Here is a 22,688-nt window from a genome sequence, read left to right on the forward strand (position 1 = left end):
TCTCCAACAACAGAGCACATGAAATTTGAGAGAGAATGACTATTTTAATTTACTACTAAAAATATTATCCGTAAAATTCAATGACCTTGCATGAGTAAAGTGAGTTCATTAGGTAATAGTGGTTGGAATGTCTCCTGAAAAAGATCAGTATTTTTATCAGGAACAGGGTAAAATATTAGGAACTTTGACATGCCATTAACGCGTCACCCTAAATAAGTAATTTGAGTTTCTTCAAACTCCAATTCTTGCGATTCTGTGAGCGAAATAATGAAATTCGCAAATTGACCACACGTATTCACAAAATTACAATACATCAATTTAAAAAATTTTAATTATAACTCTTGATGTGGGTCATAATGCATAAAGTTTTGTTATACTCTTGTATTTGCAGATAAGTTTTTTAATTCGCATTTAAGCGAAAATTTTTAATTCTTAACTGCGTAAGTCAAAGTAAGTAATAAAAGGTTTATCTGTAAATATTTCTTCAGCTGTTTCTAGTCAACTTGATGTTACAAGGAGATTTTATATAGAAATAATGCTTCACGATCACAAATATCTAATTTGTAACAGCAAATACTTGGCGCAAATATAAGCACGTCTTTGACCTGAGATGCGCCCTCTCTAGACATAACCAAAAAATGCAGTCAGTGTGTCGGGTTCGAATGGCTTTGTTGTAAACTGTACTGACATCAACGATGGCACTGAATGAAATGAAAAACTGTCAGAAAAGTATGATGCCACTAAGGGAACCCAGAAGAAAGCGAAGGGTTCGACTTCGGCCACGTAAGCCATTCCCAATTAATATAGGTTCTGATAATGAATGGATCGTTTATACCGGCCACCTCGCCAACCTGGGAGTCTGTGTCACAGAACTGTACGATATCGAAGCTCTACATTCCATGGTAATAGTAACTGTCATAACAAGTAATAACCATCTTGAAATTGCTTTGAGATATAGAATACTCATTATTTATGTGTATTTGAATAATTTTTTTGCTCAATTCAGTTAACAGGCTTACTTTTAAATTCAGATAAAATAAAGTAGTGATTGAGCTATGATATATCTGAAACATTTGTGGTGCAGTAACAACTAATTTTTCATCAATTTTTACTATGTATAGGGTTTTTTTGGGAAGGGATCTCTATCGCGAAGTTATCCAAACTTTGAGAGGACTAGACGGCCAGTTGTGAGACACAGACAATGGGCTAGACGACAAGAATGGCTTGAACAAGCAAAACATCTAGCGGCTGAAGCTCTGGCAAAATCTATGGAAGAGGAAAAGTGGAAAAATACTGCAGATATCGACTCATCAAAAGAAATGGATGGCAAAAAAAAAACTTCTGGTAAGTAAAAACCTTGTCGAAACGGTATTCACGTATTGCTAACCCAAATATTAATCAAAAATAAATTATAAACTCCAAGTCATTTACATTTGAAAACGGGCATTTTACTTTAGAAATTTTGTTATGCATTATGTGCTGCAATTTTATCTGATGTCAATGTTTCAGACAACAGTCATGCTTTTTCTTCATAGGTAAACATTGATATCCGATTTTTAAATGACCTTATCTTGTTACGTAATAGAAAGAAAAAAAGACGAAAAAATAGTAGCACGAACAATTTGAACCAACGTCGACCTTACAAATCTTAATTTCAAATCGCTCAATCACAGGGATGACAGCAGCATTTGATGACAAATATCTAGAGTGCTTGCATCAGAATTATTTGCAAACAGAATATGAGGAGTTTACTGCCAATCTGGGATTTTCCAGGTGCTACCCTTTCAATAACATTTATTATAATCAACAGTGTCAGAAGTTCAGGAGGCAAGTGCAGATGGACGTGCATCTGAAAATGAGAAGAATATTGTAAAAGATGATAGTGTACATGATTCAGGCGAGAAGACAGAACCTGCAGAAAAAAAACTTAGACTTGCAACTCAAGAAGTAGCCAGATCTTCTGAAAAAAGTGGAGATTGCTCAAATGAAGAAATGGATGACAAATGTGAGCAAAATCAAGTTGATAAAACAGTGTCAGTCACACAAATTCAGAATAACGATTCAAGTCCTATTCTATTTAAGAATATTGAAACACAAGACTCCCATAAAACTGCTGACAAATTGACATCTGTACCTGCAAAAGTAGATGAAGTTGTTCTTGACACCAGTGAAGAGGAAGATGAAGTATGTGAAATTTCACATGTTGAGACTACAGAATCCATGACACAAAATGTCTGTGGTGATGCAGATATTATGGTATTAAATGATGAGAAAATGTCAACAAGTTTAGATGAAAAAAACTGTTGTGAAATTGAAAATGAGACGAATGTGGAAGATGACCACGAAATGTTGGAGAGAGAATTGTTAGTTTTACCTGACAGTGACTCTGACACCGAAAATTATTTGAATAACGTGAAACCAACAGTTGAGAAGGAAGGTTTTCCTGTTAGAGAAGTAATGTATCTCACATTTGAAGAGACATTCTTTCTGATGTTTGGATTGGGCTGCCTACAAGTTATCGACTTTGATGGTAATTCGTTGAGTATTTTGGATGCGTGGAATCACTTCTGCCATGTGCAAAGTGACTTTGTACAAAAATATGTTGTATATCATTACTTTCGGAGTAAGGGCTGGGTGGTTAAGTCTGGCTTAAAGTATGGCGGCGATTTCTGTAAGTAGCATTTATAAATTATGCATGTAATAAATAAATTTTTTTTTAAATTTATGTTCATATGAAAATAAATCATAGTAGCCGGGAATTTTTATTTTAGTTAGAATTTTTCTGTTTCTTAATCTTGATGTTATTGAAGTAAGAACTTGGGTCAAGATCGTGGACGATGAAAAATATTTTAAAATCAATACAATTGATCCTATTGCAGTGCTGTACAAACAAGGGCCTCCATTTTATCATGCATCGTATATCGTGATTGTGGAAGTGTTAGATGCAGATACCTTGATCACAGATGACAAGAAAACAACACGCAAAATGACTTGGAAAAAATTATATGGCCTTGATAGATTATCCGAAACTGCTGCTAAGGTAGTGGGGTGTGTTCATATCAATATTAGTTTTGCATGTCAGTGCAAACTTATTGCTCATTTTGTATATAATTCCAACATCAGTAAAATATTGAAGATTATTTTGTATTCTATTCTGATCCAATATCAAGAGATAAAATAGTGTCGTCTCCTTACGTGAGTTCATTACTTTGCAGGAAATATTATTTGCCAAAGTCCTTTGGCCATCAAAAATTCCAAGAAGTGAAATCCCTTCCACCCCGGAACTCTTGTGCGAATTTATGGTGCAAGAGTTACTTTATAGGAGATGGATTCCGAAACAAAATAGAGAGGAAATTGATTTAGAGGATGAAAATGATGATTTAGAGTAATGAGAATAATTTTTACATACAATCTTTAAATTTCACGATTTATTGCTAATTATTCCTAACGAGCCACGCATAGTCCATAGTTGACTTGAGATCACTTCGTAGTTTTCTTGTTTTTATACATACATAAACAACGCGATTTGAGAATATGAAAGATGTTTTGTTCAAAGTTACAAAGTAATTACAAATTCTGTCGGCAAATTATACTGATAACAATACAATTATTTACATATTAGACCCTATTCTGTTGGTACCCACTGGTGCTCTGGAACCTTTGCCAATACCTGTTCTTCTGTATTCACTTCTTTCAGCCAGATACTCTTGTTTACATTCTTCGACAAACTCTGGATTATTGAACCATTTTGTCAAACATTCTTTCATTTCACTATTTTCGTTCCGGCACTTCGTTACCATTAAGAAACCAGTACTAGAACAGCATTTGCTGAAAGCTGAAAAAAGATAAATTATTACAAAATAATCAATCAAAGTAAATGCGATATAACTGTGTAAAAAATTGCTGAGCTTTTTTAAAAAAAATTAACTTATGTATAGCGTGTTATGTGTGACGAACCTACCTTCAACTTCTTTGACGCACTTTTCCTTCCTCGATCGTTCACGTACTCTTTTGGGTATAAGAACTTGTAATTCTAGTTTTCTCAAAGACAAGTCATCAGGATTACCTGTAAGAAAATGCATATCTCGTTCCGCAAACCATTACAAACTGAACTAACCTCAACACTTTAACTGATTCGTAAAATTTATGTACAAAGTATGCTTTGAAGTAAATTGATAACCATTTATTTACAAGTATGATAATAATCGCTACGTTAATTATATGTTGCGGCGATAATTACCCACTCCGTGAGGTCCACCTGTGTAATTTTTTGAAGGTACGTGTTTCTCTGCCATTTCTTCTCCCTTTCCTTTCGATCGTACTGATCACAGCAATCATAGCTTTTGATTTCCTCCGATAGGCACTGCATAGTGCACTGAACTGCTTTGATTGGTTGATCCCCGTAGCCGGTCGGTACCCACCATGCATTTCGGTGATTCTGCATATTTTCCAACATTTTCAGATTGTCATTCTTCCAGAATTGAAAGGATTGTTTATTTCAGTCGCTCGAAAATTAAGTAGTTAACTACGGACGGGATTTGAATCTAGAATTAACCTTCTTAAGTAGGTAAGTATGCTCTAGTTGTATAATAACATTTGCATTTAACAAACGCCTTAAACATGACCGGATTTTGACAATCGGGCAACTAACCTCAATTCTCCGTTTACAGAACACCATTGTTCATTCATACAATTTGATTCTGTTTTTTCCCGAAAAATGAATCTAATCTGGCCGAGTCGATTCGTTACAATACTTATTCCTATCATTGCGTTTAATTTTTAGAGGAAATGGACCGTCTGTTACGGTTAGGAGGCGGTATGCCAGGTCTGAATCAAGGACCCCCACCATCGGATGCTCCTGTAGTAGATACTGCTGAGCAGGTAAATAACATTTCCATCTAAGCAATGTCATAACAAAATATTTTTGTTATGAATGTAAAAGATTTATGACTTAATTGTACTCAGTTATATTCCATTATGGTGAGATTACATGTTCTGAATCATAACTCAGATAGTTTCAAACTAATTACTTTATCCCAGGTATACATATCTTCACTGGCTTTACTCAAAATGTTGAAACATGGACGCGCAGGTGTACCCATGGAAGTTATGGGATTAATGTTGGGTGAATTTGTAGACGACTATACAGTCCGAGTCATTGACGTGTTTGCCATGCCGCAAACAGGAACTGTAAGATGTTTATTATATTAAAAATGTTCATCACGTAAGATGAGTCTGTAAACAAAGGTTACAGTGGGTCTGTTCTAGACTCACTTTGTAATAATTAAGTTGTTGATTATTGCTATGAATAAAATTATTTGATAATAAGTAGAAACTATTTTAATACATAGGGCAACGTTTTTGATGATATCCTAAATATATGTCTTTTTTGATAAGGGCGTTAGCGTTGAGGCTGTTGATCCAGTATTCCAAGCCAAGATGTTGGATATGTTGAAACAGACTGGACGACCTGAGATGGTAGTTGGATGGTACCATTCGCACCCTGGTTTTGGCTGTTGGCTTTCAGGAGTTGATATTAATACTCAGCAGTCATTTGAAGCACTTAGTGAACGTGCTGTGGCTGTTGTCATCGATCCTATTCAATCTGTGAAAGGCAAGGTCGTTATTGATGCTTTTCGATTAATTAATCCCAATATGATGGTAAGTTTATTTGCAACAAAATATGATATAATTGTGCAATAAAAAATGAGCCATTATCTGTATAACAGACACTTATTAATAGCGGACAAGATATCCAGTCCCAAGGGTATCCGCTATTGGGAAGTTTCACTGTAATTACGAAAGTTGAATTATAATCCATATACTAATTAATTTTATAACAATTTGAAAACATACTAATATCTGATGCGAAAAATGTTGACCAAGTGTATGGCAGATTTGATTTTGCAATGTCAATTCTATATTATTTACGTTTAGGTCTTGGGGCAAGAACCTCGCCAGACTACATCCAATTTGGGTCATCTGCAAAAGCCATCAGTGCAAGCGTTAATTCACGGATTAAATCGTCACTACTATAGCATTAGTATAAACTATCGTAAAAATGAACTGGAGCAGAAGATGCTCCTCAATTTGCATAAAAAATCATGGATGGATGGTCTCACGCTTGCTGAATACTCAGAACATGGAAAACTTAATGAAGGAATTGTTTCCGACATGTTGGAGTTAGCCAAAAATTATAATAAGGTACACATTCTCTCTTTATTGCATCTAAAGCATTTGATCTGCAATGAAACATCTTGTGAAATGTTAGCCGAATGATCTCGAATTTAGCTATGATTGACTGAATTTATTACTTCTTAGGCATTAGAAGACGAAGAAAAGATGACACCAGAGCAACTGGCAATAAAAAATGTTGGAAAACAAGATCCAAAACGGCATCTTGAAGAAAAAGTCGATACACTAATGACTACAAATATTGTGCAATGCCTCGGTGCTATGCTTGATACTGTGGTGTTCAAGTGATGTTTTCTCATTATATAATTTACCTACGAAAATTGAACATAAAACCGTCTTTTTAAAATAAAATGAAAACAGTAAAATTGGTCTTATATTTTGTCGTATATCCAAAGTTTCTTTTTTCAATAAATGTCGGAAACAAATTTTCCATAACATCTCACCTTGTAATCACCATGTACTGTGTCTAACGACAAGTATTCAATCCTAATACCACATTTTGTGTTTGCATAAAAAAATGGATTTTATTTTAGGAAAAGGGCGTATGATCAAGCAACATTACTGTACAATTGTTTATATTGTAATTTATTTGAATTCCCTGCAAATTGGCCAGCCTTAGAATGAAATTATGTACAGTATCTTGCGGTTAATTATATATTCGTTTATAAAAACAAATACCGTAAAATGAGCAGAAAAATAATGGTGCATAGATTACAAGCACGACAAACCTATGGTTTGAAGGTCCGAGAATATACAATTTGTACCGTTAAGATGTGGGAATATTTCTTCACTTAGCCACTCAGTGTAACAGGTCACGAATTTTATTCAATCGGATATTCCCCAATCGTAAAATTAATTTTATACCAAATACCGAAAGCTGTAGATGATTATAAAACTAAACTTTTCAAACTCAATATACACATAATGTACATCATGCTCAGTATATCAGGTGAATATCAAGAAACAAAACCATGTAGGTATTGTTTTCACATTTGTTCTGTATTAAAATGATGCGTGTAATTCGAGATGTGTCTTCAACGATCCTACAAATATAAGGGCGAACGATTGATATATCAATTTTTCACAATTGTTTGGCATGTTTAGCGCAAATTAATATTTGAAACGAGCTTTTGCTATACTATAAAAATATCTGATTTTAAGCATAATAGACGTTCTGCTAACCTATCACTTCATTATTTTCATTAGTAAAATAGTTGAGATTGATTTCGGTAAGTGTATCATAGTATCAAGAACGGAATCAATTCATTTCTCAGGTAATAATTGCATCTCCGTTTAGTTGACGTAAGTGGAACTTTTCAGGCCCCTTTAGGATGTAAATAAAAATATATAACTTTGTTTCGTATCGTATGAAATATTTTTCATTTTACACCAAATAACTTCAGGATGACTGATAAGTATAACTTTAGCATGCCTGTTATATGGTATGTTTACGAATTTCATTATTCGCTGGCTGGCGCTTCTTGGTCTTTATCCTTCTTCTTTTTCTTCTTCTTTTCTTTCTTCACATGTGTTTCCTTCAATAGAAAAAGAAAGTAATCACTATTAAAAAAAATTGAAAACATTTCGTACTTTACAATCAATGGTTTTATGGTCGATTGCAGCAATTTATTCAAAACTCGCAAAGATTTTTACATGGGTATTTGTCATGTTGCGTCAAATAATTACTTATTATTTTGCCGCACGTATTTTTAATAAACCAGATTTGGATTGTGAAATATATGGATATACTAACTTCAGTAGCTGCGTTTGCTGGAGTTTCAGTTTCAGTAGCATCTGTTTCTTCCGTTACTTTCTTCTTTTTCTTATCTTTTTTATGCTTCTTTTTTTCTTTTGGTGACGCAGTTTCTTCATCCTTGGTTTCTTCAGCAACCGATGCATCAATTGAACTTGTTGAAGGATCCAGTTTTCGTTTTCGATTAGTGGCATCTTCGACTCCGTTGGCATCAGTCTGATACAAGTAAGCAATAACAGAATCATGTTTAATCACGTCATATTCTCCATTTTACTGAGTGAAATTCATGTTTAGCATTTTCTGAGAACTTTTAATAATATTTAAATATTTTAATAGTTGAAAAATACTTTAAGTCAAAAAAGAGGCAAGTGACACTTCATTATAAGAGCCAGTAGAACACAGAACACTTCGATACTGTAAGAGCACATATAATATGCATAGAAATGACTCAGATATTTAGAACAAGTTATGACACTACCACAAAAAGTAAAATTAATATGGTACCTTGGAATAATCCACGTAACTTGTGAGCCAGTCAGACGGTGTTTGTTCATTTGGTTTTCCATGCTTATCCAATTTGCCTTCCTTTATCATCCGTTTTTTTATTGAGGCCTTAGGACCCAGTCCCCACTTCCTGGGATAGGCATCCCTTTCCATAATCACGCGTTTTATCTTAGCAGCTACACCATGATCACAAGCGGTCATAGTAGGTGACGTCATAAGTGCAATAGCTATTTGCGGAATAAAACGAATGGAGTCAGTAAGTACAGAAAATTCAATCCCGCAGTCATGAATATTTTTTGATAATGTGAGTACAAATAGAATTTCATTCAAAATAGTCCATCAGAAATTTGACCCTCTGAATTTTGTTACTATCAGAAACTTATTTAATTTCAGACAGTGATAACATGTCATTAGTCGTACCAAGAGCAATAGCTTCTCCTTTGCTGGTGACAATTACAATTTCTTCATTAAGCTCGATTCCATCATCGTATAATAGAACACCAGGTACCATTATTTTTGCTCCATAGCATATAGCATTTACCTGCAAAGAAAACAACAGTGAAACATTGCATGATTCTTTGTACTACTTCAAATAATGTTGAGTGTCTATCAATTCAAACTCAAAACAATATAATACAGGAAATATACCAGAACAATTTTGTAATAATAAAACGAATACATACTGCACTATCCTTCAAAATAATTCTTTTGTGCTTCACGAGAAGAGCTTCTAAAGGTTTAATTACTCTGCGTAAATAAGTCTCATCACCGTGGTTCTCGTATAACCATTGAGCATCAAGAATATCATGCATTGTCACCATCCCGTCTTGTTCGGATTGTACACCGGACCTCGATCGACGAAGCTCTTCCATTTGACATCCAGTAGTTAGAAAGAGACCTAAGTGAACGCACATTGTTCTGATGTAAGAACCTGCTTCACAATCAACTTTAAATACTCCCATGTTTCGATCCTCGTCATAGTCAAGTAGAACACTATCATACACTGTCCTGACTCGCAACTGACGCTTAACTGCTGATATTAACGGAGGTCTTTGGAACAGTGCTCCACGCAATTTTTCTAAGCCTTGTTTCACCTAACATAAAATACAGATTGTTACTTGAAGATCGTAATTCTTCGAAAATATTTTTTTTTTTCAATTTGTGCATTTCAGTTTCATATTATCATATGTTTTCATTTAAAAAAATGTGCATTCATTGCTCACCTTGAGAACATTCTCAACAGCAGAATGTAATTTGAATACTGCAATATACTGTTTTCCTGCAGATTGTTGCGACTTTACTAAACGAGTCGCTCTGTCTATACATACGATCAAACATCCTGTTACTTTAGGATCTAAGGTACCAGAGTGACCAGTTTTTTCAACTTTCAAAATTCGCTTGATCCAAGCAACAACTTCATGTGAAGACGGATTTGACGGTTTATCCAAATTGATGCAACCTGATTTAATGTATTCAGAGAGATTACGATGGAGAGGTGTTGAGCCGCACGTTAATGGTGTAAAACATTTTGTACGGGTCAATAATTTGTCGAAGTTCTGAAATGAAAGTAAAATCATTGAATTCGATAAACAATGTATTTGTAAATAATTATAACATATTTTAATTGAACCAACAAGGAACGTACTTTGAACAACAATGGCCAGTTGCCGTACTCCAATTTAACTGCTGCCTTGGAGGGTTCGACTTGGCATTTCATAGCCACTTGCAGTTCTCCGAGTGACTTTTTTTTATCTTTACGTTTTTCATTTTCTGTGAGGAACAAAAATCGTAAAACATAACCTCGCTAGCTAATAATTAATTACATGCGATACGAGCTAAATTGAAGTAAACTAAAACGCAAATGAGGGTTTATGAAGGGACATAGCATAAATGCGACGCGTAAGCTGTACAACACGCGTATTTCAAGCATAAATAATGGATGAAATATATGCGATAACACGTGTTTACCGCAAGATGTCTACTCGTTGATAATAACAGAAAACAGAAGATTTACGTTAAAATAAACATCCCGGCAGGCGTGGAAGGCGAGTACAAGTTACTAGAGTGATAAATAGCTTGTGTCGCATATTTATGATGAATAATATTTACCTGTTTCTGCCATTTTAAAATCACTGACAACACGTGCACTAAATATTTTAGTGCATTCGGCAAGCGAAGCTACGAATCTAGCTTCGAAAGAAAAGCGCTGGTTACACGCTGGCCATGAGAGGGACACGCTTCAATGCGAGATCGTGACAAGAGAACGTGGCTTAACACACTTCCATTTTTCAACACCGTCCGATAATGTCCAAACATTTTTGTCCAGAAATGTTGACCCACGAAGACGATGCCCAGGGCAATAGAAAAATGATGATATTTCTCTGATCAATCGATTCCATTTTTTACTTAGAAAAATTAATACCTCATTTGAAAACAACAGTAATATCACAGTATCACATAAGTATGCAAGGAAATTGGACAGGGAATTCCCCAAACTTGTTACAACGCTTACATCGATCGTTATTTTGGTTAAGAATGCTTCGCTGGTGATTTCATAAATTTCTTACGCATCATTCATAGTGTTCGGGGAACACCCCGCGTTCATTCGCGTTCATCTCAAGCTCCATTTCGGTGGCTTGCGTCTTTCCGTGAGAGTATCACCACGTTGACGTTCGGCCGTTTTTTTGAACAATTATCTACGGTAAGTACAGTCATTATTTGCCTTCATATCGTCGGATTGCTTGTTTAATAGTCTGCTTGATAAAATTCACCTCTATCGTTCCCTGCTGTTCCTCAAAGGTTTACATGATTTTAGGTTATAGTTCAATCGCACGATGGATTACCGAGAAAGAGGTTCGAAAAATTTGCCATTTAAGCCGAGAGGTGCAGGTAAACCAAAAAATTGTATGAGACGCAAATATTATGATCAAAAAAATGAGCAAAGTCCAGCAAGTGAGGGTTCATCTTCTTCAAATCATGAAGCTACACCTTGCACACAACCACCAGATGTTGATTATAGATCAACGAAATCTGGTCGTGACAGCTACTTGAGTAGAGGAGTCAGATCCGGCTCCTCCTATGGCCCACGAAATTTCATTAAGGGAAATCAGCGTGGATCGCAGATGTTTTCTATGCAAAATCGCTCTTCTGATGGAAAATATTCAGATCATCCAACGGCAGTCAGTACTGTCAAATCATCACTTAGCGCCCAGTCTGCTGAATTTACCCCAAGAGCGACTACTTGCAATTTACAGGAATCATCTGATCCTTCTCTTGCATCACAACAAAATTTACTTGAAACGGGATCAGGAACTTGGATTCGCACTGATATTTCTTCTGATTCTGAAGTTTCGCGTCAGGTGAGTTTAGTTACCGTTAGTGATGTTGTCTTGTACATCTCTCATTAGTTGCAAAAAAATTTTACCTTGGACTTTGGTATTTATATATATCCTAATGACAATGTAAGCAGCCTCTTAATTTTTGTCTCAGAATTTGAACGACTATTATATTCACTAAACGTCCAAAGAATTCGCTAGCAAAAATAAAATTAATCACCGATCAGCTGTAATATTTATAAAGCTAAGTTATTTCATATTCTGTGATATACATATATTATTATTAAGATATATTTTTACCACACAGAATGATCGAGGAACAACAAAATTCGTTGATGAAACGGGAAAAAAATCCTGTATCACAGAGGTCGAAGATGATTTGTTCAATGCCCCTGCTAATGTTTCATTAGTCCACTGTGTTGGAGCAGATTTTAGAATGGGTTCAGGGATTGCCGTACAATTCCGTGAGAAATTTAATTCGACTGGTAAATTATTCGATCAAAGAGTAAAACCAGGTGGCGTAGCCCACCTTACTGATAATGAACGATATGTGTTTTACTTAGTAACAAAACAAAAAAGTACAGGTAAGCATGTATGTTTTATGCTCAATGTAACATTATATTCATCATTTTTTAGTATACACAATTGATTGTTATTAAGTACTCTGACTATGTAGACCAATACTAAATATCTTTGTACACTTTCATTAAAGTGTTTACATACATTTCGATTTGTCGTCATTGATTTAATGCAATTCCAGATAAACCTACAATGGACACAATGAAACAGAGTCTATATGCGCTGCGTGAAAGATGTATAAAACTCAAAGTCACGGAAATTGCAATGCCACGAATTGGATGTGGGTTGGATGAGCTTCTGTGGAAGGACGTAAAATCTATTGTGGAAGAAATTTTTGGAAATGTCTTTGTTATAACTGTTTATCATTTAGAGAAGGTAAGTTCGTATTGAGGCAGTACATTTCATTGCTAAGTTATAATTTACTTGCTCAAAACTAACATAATTGCACAAGTGAAATACTGTCCCTTCTTTTTAATTATGCAAATTGGAGAAAATTACATGGTCCTAACAAAATTGATGGGTGACACGCATATTCAAATTTTTGATTCGATCACTAGAATATGCTTAAAGGTTGTTTAAGTGCAGTTTTCAATAGATTGGATTTTGAAATTACTAATCTTCTGGATTTAGGAAATACTGCAAACTCTATTCCATGATAATGGAACCCTGTAACTGTCTGTAAATACATTTTCTTAGATTAAATCATGATTTTTGAGTTTCTCAATATGCACAAAAACAAATACAATTAGTTGATCACTAAAATATTACTTTCTTTTACGTCATAGGATGATAGTAACATAGCTAAATCTGGTTCTAAGTCAAAAGTAAAAAATGAAGCCTTACAGTTAAAAGACATAGAGCCAGGAACAGGGCTTCTTTACATTGGTTATAAACGGCCATACGTATCTAAGGAAATGCGGTCCTTAAATGAGAAATATCCCTTCCTCGATCATTTAAAACGAACTTCATATAAGCTTGGAAGCGCATTTCGTACTCCACTTCAGTCAAAAGATGTAGTTTATGGTTTGATTTGTAAGGAGTCTGAAAACAGTCCTGTAAGTTTTACACATCTGGAATTAGCTATTCAGCGTCTGAAAGAGTACAATATCAAGGATGAGTACGAATATTTTGGGTTGCAAGCTTTTGAAGATTGTGATGACCCTTACATTATGGCAAAAATAGAGACCATGTTTAGAAATTCGTCAATAAAGGCAGAATTCTGGATTTGCTGGCCACCTTCATTGGTATGTATGCGTCCATCCAAATCGATCCGATATTTCACGTAAAACACTTTTTTACCATGATTTAAGATGATCCAATTGGTACAGATTGCAAATATTAGAATGATTAATTCTTTTTTTATATACCAGCGAAAAAAAGATGAGAATATGCAAGTTGAAAGCCGACTTGATTCTACTGAAGTACAAGAATCATCTTCTCCCCCTCTATTAAACATTGATAAGACAACCAAGGGAACAAAAAATAAAAATACATCGCCAAGAGTTGAAGAAAACTGGTGTGGTAAAGAAAAAAATTCTAAAGCAGAAGATCAAGATATGAGTACAGTTCAAGAAAAGATCACTGCACAATCGTTGAGTGATGAAACCAATTCAGAAAAGTCAAAGCTTGATTTCACTCCTTGCAATGCGTTAAACGAAACTCAAAACACTGATGACTATGATTGGGGGTCTATGCAACCCCAATCCGCGAAATTGTCTGAATTGACTGATACTTCGCATAATGACAATCACAGTGACTGGTGGGACCCAGAGGTTCGTTAAAACATTTTCTGATTGTCAAACCTCATTTGTCTTCAGCAGTTGTGTTGTTTTTGCTAATGGATAGCATCTTAGACCGAAAATCTATACATTTGATCTATAAACTTACTTTATATGCCTTTGTTATAAATTCTTTGTTAAAGATTACATGCATTCTTCTATGAAGGGTAGAAATACACATTACGTATATGGGCAAGTAATGTGCGACATAAAGTAGCTATCTCAAAGGAGTGCCATAAAAGTTGTTACATTAGCCGAACAATTAACTTCATACTAATATATTTTATAAATTATGCATTCCACTAGTAGTTCATACACCTCTGATGTTTTAACTGTAACATGGTTCTGCTTTAACAGAGTAGTCCGAATAAAGTCGATGATGACGATTCATATGCTGAAGCTGAAAGAAGAAAAAGTAAAGAGAAGGAAGAGATGAACCACCGTATTAGACAAAGAGAAAAGTTACAAAGAAAAAACGAGAAACCGAAATCATGTGTCACTGAATGTAAAGGTGATTTATTTGATGCCGAGGAAACTGTGAGTCTGGCTCATTGCGTTGGAGCTGATTTCCGAATGGGTTCAGGGATTGCTGTACTTTTTAGGCAAAAATTCCAGTCCGTATCAGAACTTCTCGATCAAAGAGCAAGCCAGGGCGAAGTAGCTTACATTCAAAAAGACGGAAGATATATATTTTATTTGGTCACCAAGACTGAAAGTACTGGTAAGCGTTTTATAGTAAACAATAGATTTTATAACTAAAAAAATATGTTTTTGTTATCCTGATGCATTTTTTAGAATGGATAAAATTACGAAACTAGTTGGTTGTAAAAGCTGACTTTCCAAACAGATTGCAACTTTTAAGAAGGTTTGACAGTTGTGTAAAGGCAGAAAACCGTTAGAAGCCTTTGGCTATAGTTAGGGAATTATTTCTAAAACGTATATAATAACAATGGTAGTCAATTAGTTTATGTGAAAATTCATAAGTTAGTATGACCACCTTGCTAATACACCAATTCAGTTTTTTTTTTAATATGTAACAACATACCCTTCCAAGTGTGACAACATGTGACCTGGGCACTAAAAAGTGATCAATTTACAAATGATGATCTCTATCTTTAGATATACTTCAATATAATGTGATTGTAAAATAACTGTCCATCTTCAGATCTTACCAAAGTTTAATATATGTTTTGATGAAAGTACTTTCCTTTTCTCAATTTGTCACGCTTTTTTTTTTAACGTCCCACTCTTCTTCTTCCGAAGATATTCACCCCGAAAATGAAAAGTTGTGTTCTCACCTGATGTTACCGTTTTAATGTCTAGAGAATGACTTTCGACCATTTTCGGATGGACGTCTGGTGGGTGGGTACATGGGTGTGGGTGTTAAGAAATTTTGGTCAAACGATATTTTGAAAACTAATAACTGCCTTTCAATGATCTTGGTCTGAATCAACGGGGCTTTACTTCACTGAGAAATCATTAGATTTTGGGTCGGATCGGTACAGTCGTTTTTAAGCTATTAGAATAAATGCATGCAAAAATAAATAAAAATGATAGTACTTTGGAGATGGTTTGACGTATTTTGATGATCTTGGTCTTAATTGACATGGCTCTTCTTAGTCTAGAACTAAGTAAATTTTGGATGTCATTGGTCACGTAGTTCTCAAGTTATTTAACTAATAACATCAAAAAAGATACACTAATTACAATATCTCGATCATCGCGGCTTTTCTTAGTTTTAGGCTTTTAGACCGGCTGAATTTTGGATTTCATTGGTCCGACAGTGTTGAAGTTATTTGATTAACAAATTTGAAGAAATCACTAATCGATTTGTTGATGTTTTATGAGCTAAATGTATTTAAGCAGGAAGTATTACGTACCAGCGATAGCAAAATCACCCAACTGTTTCTATTTTGTAATTCTAGGAAAGCCAACATATAGCACGCTCAAAAAAAGTTTACTGGCCCTACGTGCAAAATGCAAAGAATTAAATGTGTCTGAAATTGCTATGCCACGAATTGGTTGTGGACTGGATCGACTCGATTGGGATAAAGTAAAAGATATGCTAGAGGAAATCTTTGCCGATGGTTTTTCGATAAAAATTTACAATTTACAAAAGGTGAGTTTAAATTTTCATACTAATATCGAATGTATATTGCTTCATTTTATTACATTTCACCAGCCGCACTGTCACAATCACCATTTTGCTTATTCTTCTCTATTTAGTTATATTTAGTTGTAACCAACGTGCCAGCACAAGACTTTTGAATGTTGATAACTATGCTTCGTTATAGATGTTTGAAAAGCTTGAAAAATCAACTTTAATGATCTGTGCATGAATTTTAAAAATATAAACATTTTACGAGTATTTTAACTTTTAACGAGAACTGAATTTTGCCCGCCTTAAATGAATTGGAAATAAAAGTTAGAAGAGCGTCCCGTTAGACTTGAGCTAGAGAGCTCATCCTTTGGGAGGATCTTTTTTCTATCAAACCCTAAAATTTGAAGGGGCAAGAACGAAAAAAAACCTTATTTTTAACTGTCCTAATCCGGAGTAACATAGAGTTCACGTGATTATTATAACAGATTTCGGTAATTGTAATTTGCCATGCTATGTGTGTGTGCAATTTTTGTTGGTGGTTTGATTGAGTGGCTTCGCAAGGATACTAGAAAAATTTCTGGTATTGTGCATTGTTGGATGTGTTTCTATTAATCAAAAAATAGCAAAGCGAACCTAACAATTGAACATTTTCTGAATGCACCAGTATGAGTGTGAATTACCGCGTTCAAAGAAAAATCGGCATCACTTGTATTGATCCATGCATCGACTGTATATGTAACTTTTATGCTCTAATAAATCTGCATGACTGATACTGTTTTTACTGGAACAACCTAACTTGGAATGTTACAGTTAAGAGCTTATATACTACTTTTTGTATTTTCTTTCCTCACGGTTCTTACTTTTTCCTGCACAGCTTGCTACATTTTTCGATTTTTGGTGTAATCATAACTGATATGAATTTCTTGGGTGTAAAATTATGTGGTTGCGAGCAGAGTGCAATTTACAATAATTTCAGTACTGGACGATTCGGCTATCACCGGAACCAGAGTGTAAAAAGATTGAGTCTAATAAGAAAAAAGGAAAACCTAGCAAACAATCCAAGCAAAGTATTAAGCATACTAAAAAGGCAAAATCGAAAAAACGGAAATGAGTGTTGCAATATGAATTTATATTTTAGTCCGTCTAAAATGTAATAAGGACTCTAGATGAATCAATTTCGCATGTCTAGGTATTGAAGACTTATTCTGTTCGATATGTAGTTTTTTAATTTAATCACTTCTTTATATCGAACTTGTGTAAAACAATATTTGCCATGTGTAGCATGCAGGGACAAGTGCTTAATTGATACATCTGGATTATACACATTACACGTTTTCATGCGGAACATAGAACAGAAGAGACACGAGATACCAAACTAAGATATTTCGTAATATAATAGAGATAAGTAATCTGGTTTATATCGGTTATGCAGTTAATTTATAAAACTATTGTATGGGTTCATTAAAATCCTTTCAGGTAGAAAATTGTCTCTTTTCCAAATATGACTTTGTGAGGTATTCTCTATTTCAGGATTATCAGGAGACGCCAAAATCTAGACCAAAAACAACAATCAGACTCGAAGTGTTATGTCTTAAGGATATTCAATCGCAAACAGGATTGTTATATATTGGCTCTTCAGATGGACATATTTCTGATGAGATGAAATCATTGGATGAAAAGTACCCCTTCTTAGCGCGATTAAGTAAAGAAAAACCAAGCTTGGGTACTGTTGTTTGCACAGATGTGTCATATCCCAGAGAAAAAGTATACGGCTTGATTTGCAAACAATCGAAAAATGATTGTGTCAATTATAAATACTTGCACCTCGCAATCAAGCAATTGAAAAAACTTAACAACAAAGATCGATATTCGTATTTTGGCATACAAGCGTTTGTAGAAAAACACGACAAGTTAGTGATGGCAAAGATTGAAACTATGTTCAGGTATTCGTACATAGAATCAGAACTGTGGATTTGTTTTCCACCTGACTTAAAACACTTGATGCCCCTGCCTAGTTCAGGAAGACCTTCAATGTAAAATAAATCAATATTTTAAATTAAATGTATGTACATCAATTAATTGGGCCTGATCTTCTACATATATAACTGCGTGAAGTCCGGATCACAACTGTTTCAGACCGTATTGACATCAAATTGTAAATATAGGACAAAATTAATCATTTTTACAGGAGATAAATGTAGCGAACATTCAAGTATTGCCATATATTTCCTTGCTACTGCACATTTTGCTGTACGAACTTGTGAAGCCTGAGAGCTCGTACACTTACAGATAGTGATGCGAAAAATGACGACATTTTATGATTTGCTCGTTGTCTGTGCTATTTGATGTTTTATTCAAAAACATGCATATATTCTAATCTTAAAGGTGAAGTGTTCGTCTTATTCTCTATCTCCGACGCTCTATTTATATCCGGCGATGACGACATATCAACTCTATATTAATTTCATAGACCAGCTTTTCGATATTCCATTTTATATTGTACACATGCTTGATAAATATATCGCTCTACATTGATAATTGAAATGGCTCAAGGGGTATATACAAATAGACGGCTAAAAACACGGGTGAATTTAGAGAATTTATGTATGGACAGAAAATTATTCAATTTTATTGGAATTTGCTTTGTTCTAAAATAGGTAGTTCAAGCTTTATTGGTATATTTTTGTTATTATATTCATTTAATAGGAAGCAGTGCTATCGACAATACCGTCAACTCTCTCGCTCGGCGATTTATATTGCGGTGCCCACAATATTTTAAAAATAGCTCAACCGATTTACTTGAAATTTAGATCCAGTGTTATTGGATAGTTTATCCTTTTCGCCACGTTCCGAAATTTCTTGTCCCCAGTAAAATTGTGTCTATTGCAGTTCAATTTTATTTCATGTCCAAAATTTACGAATTTTTTCATCAACGAGCGAAACGGTTGACGTTATTTTCAATAACAGTGTCTCTTATTTGATTCCGGTGACAAAAAGACGTAAAGGAAGCTCGATTTACATACTTTGAAACAAAACAAACCCCAATTGAGTTGAATAATTGGTTGTTAAGATATAATTTCTCAAACTTGATCCACTTTTCAGACTTCTAATTGTATATACTCCGCTATGAAAATGTGGATGAGACACGTGAACTATTCGCTGTAAGCAGGCCTCTCAGACTTTGTCAACCAAAATAAGTCGAGATTTGTCTGTCATAATTTTTCATAAAATGAATAGGGGATGCAAGTTAATGTTTTTTCTTCTAAAGTTGAACTGTGCTTAGTTTGACGTAAGATGCAGAATTACTGTCTTCAAACGTGTCTTTATATACTTCTTTATAAAATTTATCACATTGAGAAAATAATATTGCAAGCTAGTAGTTTTATCATGCAAGTTGATATTAGGCTACAGCATACGCAAGTACTGTTGCAACTTGTGGCGCATAATGTCGTATAACACACACACACAACACAGCTATATATAGTCGAATTTAGTTTAGATTCCTTCCCGCAGCTATATAATAGTCGAATTTAGTTTAGATTCATTCCCGCAGGGTTTGAGTTGTATGGTTTTTGTTTATCAATGCTTGCGCATCAATGACGCATACATTAAGTAATCATGTATCTCTAATATGTCTAATAATAATATAAGCATGAATAAAGAGATGTTAAACCTTTAAAACAGTCTACTCATATTTTTGCACGTGTTTCATTGTACGAAAATACGGGGATAACAAATATTTAATCTAATTGATTATATAGGATTACAAATAATTCAGTAATTCATGGTTGTGAAATATCGACTATTAGTTAGTATCTAGAAATAGAAAATGCTTGCGTAAGACGTCTATGGGAGAAATAGGATGTCTTCAATGAACAATGACAAATATAAAACAATAGCACTTGTTTCCTATACTTAATTTACCATATTATTTTCATCAGTGTGATACTTATTTACAATCAACTTTCAGCCAAGTCACAAGAGCGCTAACACTTCATATGGCAGCAGAGCTTCGTGGGGTGAAACGGATAATCAACGATCGCTCGGTACGTCCAACGAAATCCAACGAATGCTGGCATCCGTGGAACAAAAAATATGCGATCAGACTTCAGCACACCGTGAATTGAGGGAAGATTTCCAAAAAATTTCAACCACAGTCGATGCTGTCTGCTTGGAGAATAAGTCCCTTCGCGAATATTGTGAAAAACTTGAAGGAAGACTGGCAGCACTGGAGTCCAAGTGCCTCCATGAACATTATCAAAAACATGAAGGAAGACTGGCGGATCTGGAGACTAGAAGTCCCGATCACGAAGCGGATCTCGCAGCAGCAATGATTCTCCGCAACCCTATCTGCAATATGCGATCTGATTCTACGGATCCTATTTACAAGGAAAACGGTCGTCATTTACGTTCACATCATCAGAACGGGCCTCCTCCACTCGTACCGAATATAATTTCACCGCAGGTCTTTCCCAGTCCCCTTCATTACTACTCCCACGCAGGAATGCACCTGGTTCCGATGGAAAATGATATGTCCGCGAATTACGATTGCGTAAACGGTCAAATGATATCTACACCGAAGATATACAACGCTAACAGTCTACCAGACGAAAGACTGGCACTTTTGCATCGTGCACAAGATATTGCGCGTAGACTAAGATATGCATTTGTAACTGAGGATTCTAATGGTATTATTTACCTACAAAAGGATAAGCATTCGGAACCCCTGCCAATCTACGGACATGGAGATTTAAATAATCTCGAGAATCCGCAAGTTTAACGTTTGCTTTTGGGTAATTGATTCTGTGAAAAGATACGCCGTCGTATTAATTGTCGTTCCACGTACTAATACATTAACATATACTTGTTACCTTATTCAATTAGTCAGAAGGACGTGAAACGTAACAAGTCTTGTTATCATTAAACACCTATCTTTATCTATGAGCAGTATCAAAAGCTTGAAAAATAAGTTTATTCCTCTTTTTTGTTCTCCATTTTTTTTGTCTAATTTTTTATTTTCATATATTTTGTACGTTTGTGTCATATGTTCATTCAATAAAACTCTGAGAGATTTTCATATTCCATCCAACAATACGCGTATACTTTTAACGATCTTCCATACTTCACGAATTCCTCAGGAAAAATTCTTATTCATTGAGCTAATAGAAATCTTTGTCAAACTGTTAGAGAGTAGGTTGTTTAGCGTTAATCAATTATTCACTGTCACAATCGGAATAATGGATCGTGATGCTTCTTATAATTAGAACAATGCAGGATAGTTGCGAATAGTAAGTTCTACAGTGTTGATGCTGCTGAAGGTGTGAATTTTGTTCGTCATGTACAGTAAAGTGTTGTTGATTGCAAGATAAAGTTGATATTCATAATTTTCTCCCAATTTATAGCTGCAAGAATTGTATTTTTATGACACCCGTATTTACTTTTACCTAAGCTATATAGATATGTGAGATAATTATAACAACATTATGACCAACTTGTGATCGGCTTATTCTCCGCATCTGATAACCCGGTAGTCTAGTGAATTTTACGAAATTTTACGCTGAGAAAGATCGATCAGGTACAATAATACGATATTATACGTTGCTCGGGGTCGCACAATATCCTCTATTACCAGAAGCGATTTGTAAAGATCCCGAGCACTCAATAGCGTTAATATCCTCCCGGTGACAAATGAGTGTACGACGCCGCAGGACGTCCGGCGTCCCGATGCCACGCGCTTCTTCTTGTCCCAAGAGAAGTATCTGAAAAAAATCAACGTCTAAATGCTGCCGCGTTTTAACACTAGCGAAGTTTTCCTTCCGTTCATCAAATATCATCTAGAATAAAAACCGTTGAAAGCTATACAGGTAATGTACTTTGAAAAAGGATATACCGCGTATTACCTTGAACGCGGATTTAAGTGGTAAAGGATACATTTTTTGGAAAAAGTGACTATTTTTAGAGTGCCGAAAAATAAAAGCTACATCTATGCACAACTCACACCTCAGGATGTAGAGAATACTTTATCCTTTTGAGTACTACGGGAAATAATTGTTTAGTCATTCCTAGGAGGGTGTGAGCACGATGTGCCAGATAATTAACCCGGCACAAAGGCCACAGTTATAACTATATATATACTCTGTCCTCCAGTGGTATAGCGAACGATATTGGAGTTATTCGAACTGTTTTCATCTATGATGCCAACCGACATGTTATAGGCGAGTGACTTTGCTTTATAACAATACCTCTACCCCTATGCTGTACGTGTGCCCGTACAAACGCGGGGTGACCGATTGTAAAGTTACTGGCACCGTCTGGTACACCGATCAACAGTACGCGTTCTATCTGTACAGCACGGATATGATCGTTTTACCTTCAAACTGAACCTTTTGTTGGTTTCTTCAGCACGCGTGATCTTTGACAAGAGTCTAAGATTGCCTCACCTC

At 35.1% G+C, this 22,688-nt stretch overlaps 5 protein-coding genes across 11 annotated transcripts; 3 read left to right on the top strand and 2 right to left on the bottom strand.

Annotated features, from left to right (window-relative positions):
- The first annotated feature begins 171 nt into the window (after positions 1 to 171).
- On the top strand, positions 172 to 4,186 carry LOC124310517 (tRNA-splicing endonuclease subunit Sen2). 2 transcript variants are annotated; one of them, XM_046774553.1, is made up of 5 exons: positions 172 to 902; positions 1,122 to 1,344; positions 1,811 to 2,671; positions 2,880 to 3,048; positions 3,216 to 4,186. In XM_046774553.1, exons 1-5 carry the CDS (start codon positions 696 to 698, stop codon positions 3,361 to 3,363), a joined length of 1,608 nt encoding a protein of 535 aa, XP_046630509.1. In that variant the 5' UTR covers positions 172 to 695; the 3' UTR covers positions 3,364 to 4,186. The 2 variants fall into 2 exon arrangements, with proteins under 2 accessions (XP_046630509.1, XP_046630508.1); XM_046774552.1 differs by having other exon boundaries at positions 2,880 to 3,040.
- Positions 3,407 to 4,704, bottom strand: LOC124310522 (COX assembly mitochondrial protein homolog). Of its 3 annotated transcripts, XM_046774564.1 has the most exons (4): positions 4,652 to 4,704; positions 4,245 to 4,438; positions 3,962 to 4,066; positions 3,407 to 3,835 (listed from the first exon to the last, which is right to left on the bottom strand). In XM_046774564.1, exons 1-4 carry the CDS (start codon positions 4,687 to 4,689, stop codon positions 3,612 to 3,614), a joined length of 561 nt encoding a protein of 186 aa, XP_046630520.1. In that variant the 5' UTR covers positions 4,690 to 4,704; the 3' UTR covers positions 3,407 to 3,611. The 3 variants fall into 3 exon arrangements, with proteins under 3 accessions (XP_046630520.1, XP_046630522.1, XP_046630523.1); XM_046774566.1 differs by lacking the exon at positions 4,652 to 4,704 and having other exon boundaries at positions 4,241 to 4,389; XM_046774567.1 differs by lacking the exon at positions 4,652 to 4,704 and having other exon boundaries at positions 4,259 to 4,371.
- LOC124310520 (26S proteasome non-ATPase regulatory subunit 14) lies at positions 4,414 to 6,560 on the top strand. 2 transcript variants are annotated; one of them, XM_046774560.1, is made up of 6 exons: positions 4,414 to 4,567; positions 4,784 to 4,881; positions 5,041 to 5,190; positions 5,398 to 5,661; positions 5,938 to 6,204; positions 6,322 to 6,560. In XM_046774560.1, exons 2-6 carry the CDS (start codon positions 4,789 to 4,791, stop codon positions 6,481 to 6,483), a joined length of 936 nt encoding a protein of 311 aa, XP_046630516.1. In that variant the 5' UTR covers positions 4,414 to 4,567; positions 4,784 to 4,788; the 3' UTR covers positions 6,484 to 6,560. The 2 variants fall into 2 exon arrangements, with proteins under 2 accessions (XP_046630516.1, XP_046630517.1); XM_046774561.1 differs by having other exon boundaries at positions 4,429 to 4,563.
- A 199-nt stretch (positions 6,561 to 6,759) lies between these two features.
- On the bottom strand, positions 6,760 to 10,692 carry LOC124310518 (H/ACA ribonucleoprotein complex subunit 4). The gene is made up of 8 exons (XM_046774554.1): positions 10,562 to 10,692; positions 10,098 to 10,222; positions 9,676 to 10,008; positions 9,136 to 9,546; positions 8,873 to 8,993; positions 8,453 to 8,679; positions 7,949 to 8,164; positions 6,760 to 7,730 (listed from the first exon to the last, which is right to left on the bottom strand). The coding sequence occupies exons 1-8, from the start codon at positions 10,572 to 10,574 to the stop codon at positions 7,656 to 7,658; spliced, it is 1,521 nt and encodes a 506-aa protein (XP_046630510.1). The 5' UTR covers positions 10,575 to 10,692; the 3' UTR covers positions 6,760 to 7,655.
- Positions 10,693 to 10,984: 292 nt separating this feature from the next.
- LOC124310516 (uncharacterized) lies at positions 10,985 to 21,308 on the top strand. Of its 3 annotated transcripts, none has more exons than XM_046774549.1 (9): positions 10,985 to 11,153; positions 11,268 to 11,811; positions 12,095 to 12,371; positions 12,548 to 12,741; positions 13,152 to 13,610; positions 13,737 to 14,138; positions 14,502 to 14,865; positions 16,070 to 16,263; positions 20,216 to 21,308. In XM_046774549.1, the coding sequence occupies exons 2-9, from the start codon at positions 11,287 to 11,289 to the stop codon at positions 21,023 to 21,025; spliced, it is 3,225 nt and encodes a 1,074-aa protein (XP_046630505.1). In that variant the 5' UTR covers positions 10,985 to 11,153; positions 11,268 to 11,286; the 3' UTR covers positions 21,026 to 21,308. The 3 variants fall into 3 exon arrangements, with proteins under 3 accessions (XP_046630505.1, XP_046630507.1, XP_046630506.1); XM_046774551.1 differs by lacking the exon at positions 20,216 to 21,308 and adding an exon at positions 17,222 to 17,733 and having other exon boundaries at positions 11,000 to 11,153; XM_046774550.1 differs by lacking the exon at positions 20,216 to 21,308 and adding an exon at positions 17,776 to 19,756 and having other exon boundaries at positions 11,007 to 11,153.
- The last annotated feature ends 1,380 nt before the right edge of the window (positions 21,309 to 22,688 follow it).

The sequence above is a fragment of the Neodiprion virginianus genome, chromosome 1 (genome assembly GCF_021901495.1).
Source record: "Neodiprion virginianus isolate iyNeoVirg1 chromosome 1, iyNeoVirg1.1, whole genome shotgun sequence".
NCBI lineage: Eukaryota > Metazoa > Arthropoda > Insecta > Hymenoptera > Diprionidae > Neodiprion > Neodiprion virginianus.

What these genes read in the sequence shown, in the direction of transcription:
- LOC124310517 (XM_046774552.1), top strand. Translation starts at nt 696, where the DNA reads ATGGCACTGAATGAAATGAAAAACTGTCAGAAAAGTATGATGCCACTA. An exon ending in AAAGTATGGCGGCGATTTCT is followed by an intron (nt 2,672 to 2,879) that starts GTAAGTAGCATT and finishes ATCCTATTGCAG; the next exon opens with TGCTGTACAAACAAGGGCCT. An exon ending in TATCCGAAACTGCTGCTAAG is followed by an intron (nt 3,041 to 3,215) that starts GTAGTGGGGTGT and finishes ATTACTTTGCAG; the next exon opens with GAAATATTATTTGCCAAAGT.
- LOC124310522 (XM_046774564.1), bottom strand. Translation starts at nt 4,689, where the DNA reads ATGAATGAACAATGGTGTTCTGTAAACGGAGAATTGAG. An exon ending in TCTGTAAACGGAGAATTGAG is followed by an intron (nt 4,439 to 4,651) that starts GTTAGTTGCCCG and finishes GAAAATATGCAG; the next exon opens with AATCACCGAAATGCATGGTG. An exon ending in ACACAGGTGGACCTCACGGA is followed by an intron (nt 4,067 to 4,244) that starts GTGGGTAATTAT and finishes ATTTTCTTACAG; the next exon opens with GTAATCCTGATGACTTGTCT.
- LOC124310520 (XM_046774560.1), top strand. Translation starts at nt 4,789, where the DNA reads ATGGACCGTCTGTTACGGTTAGGAGGCGGTATGCCAGGTCTGAATCAA. An exon ending in TAGTAGATACTGCTGAGCAG is followed by an intron (nt 4,882 to 5,040) that starts GTAAATAACATT and finishes ACTTTATCCCAG; the next exon opens with GTATACATATCTTCACTGGC. An exon ending in CCATGCCGCAAACAGGAACT is followed by an intron (nt 5,191 to 5,397) that starts GTAAGATGTTTA and finishes TTTTTTGATAAG; the next exon opens with GGCGTTAGCGTTGAGGCTGT.
- LOC124310518 (XM_046774554.1), bottom strand. An exon ending in TTATTTTGAAGGATAGTGCA is followed by an intron (nt 8,994 to 9,135) that starts GTATGTATTCGT and finishes TTTTCTTTGCAG; the next exon opens with GTAAATGCTATATGCTATGG. An exon ending in AGGAGAAGCTATTGCTCTTG is followed by an intron (nt 8,680 to 8,872) that starts GTACGACTAATG and finishes TTCCGCAAATAG; the next exon opens with CTATTGCACTTATGACGTCA.
- LOC124310516 (XM_046774549.1), top strand. Translation starts at nt 11,287, where the DNA reads ATGGATTACCGAGAAAGAGGTTCGAAAAATTTGCCATTTAAGCCGAGA. An exon ending in ATTCTGAAGTTTCGCGTCAG is followed by an intron (nt 11,812 to 12,094) that starts GTGAGTTTAGTT and finishes TTTACCACACAG; the next exon opens with AATGATCGAGGAACAACAAA. An exon ending in AACAAAACAAAAAAGTACAG is followed by an intron (nt 12,372 to 12,547) that starts GTAAGCATGTAT and finishes ATGCAATTCCAG; the next exon opens with ATAAACCTACAATGGACACA.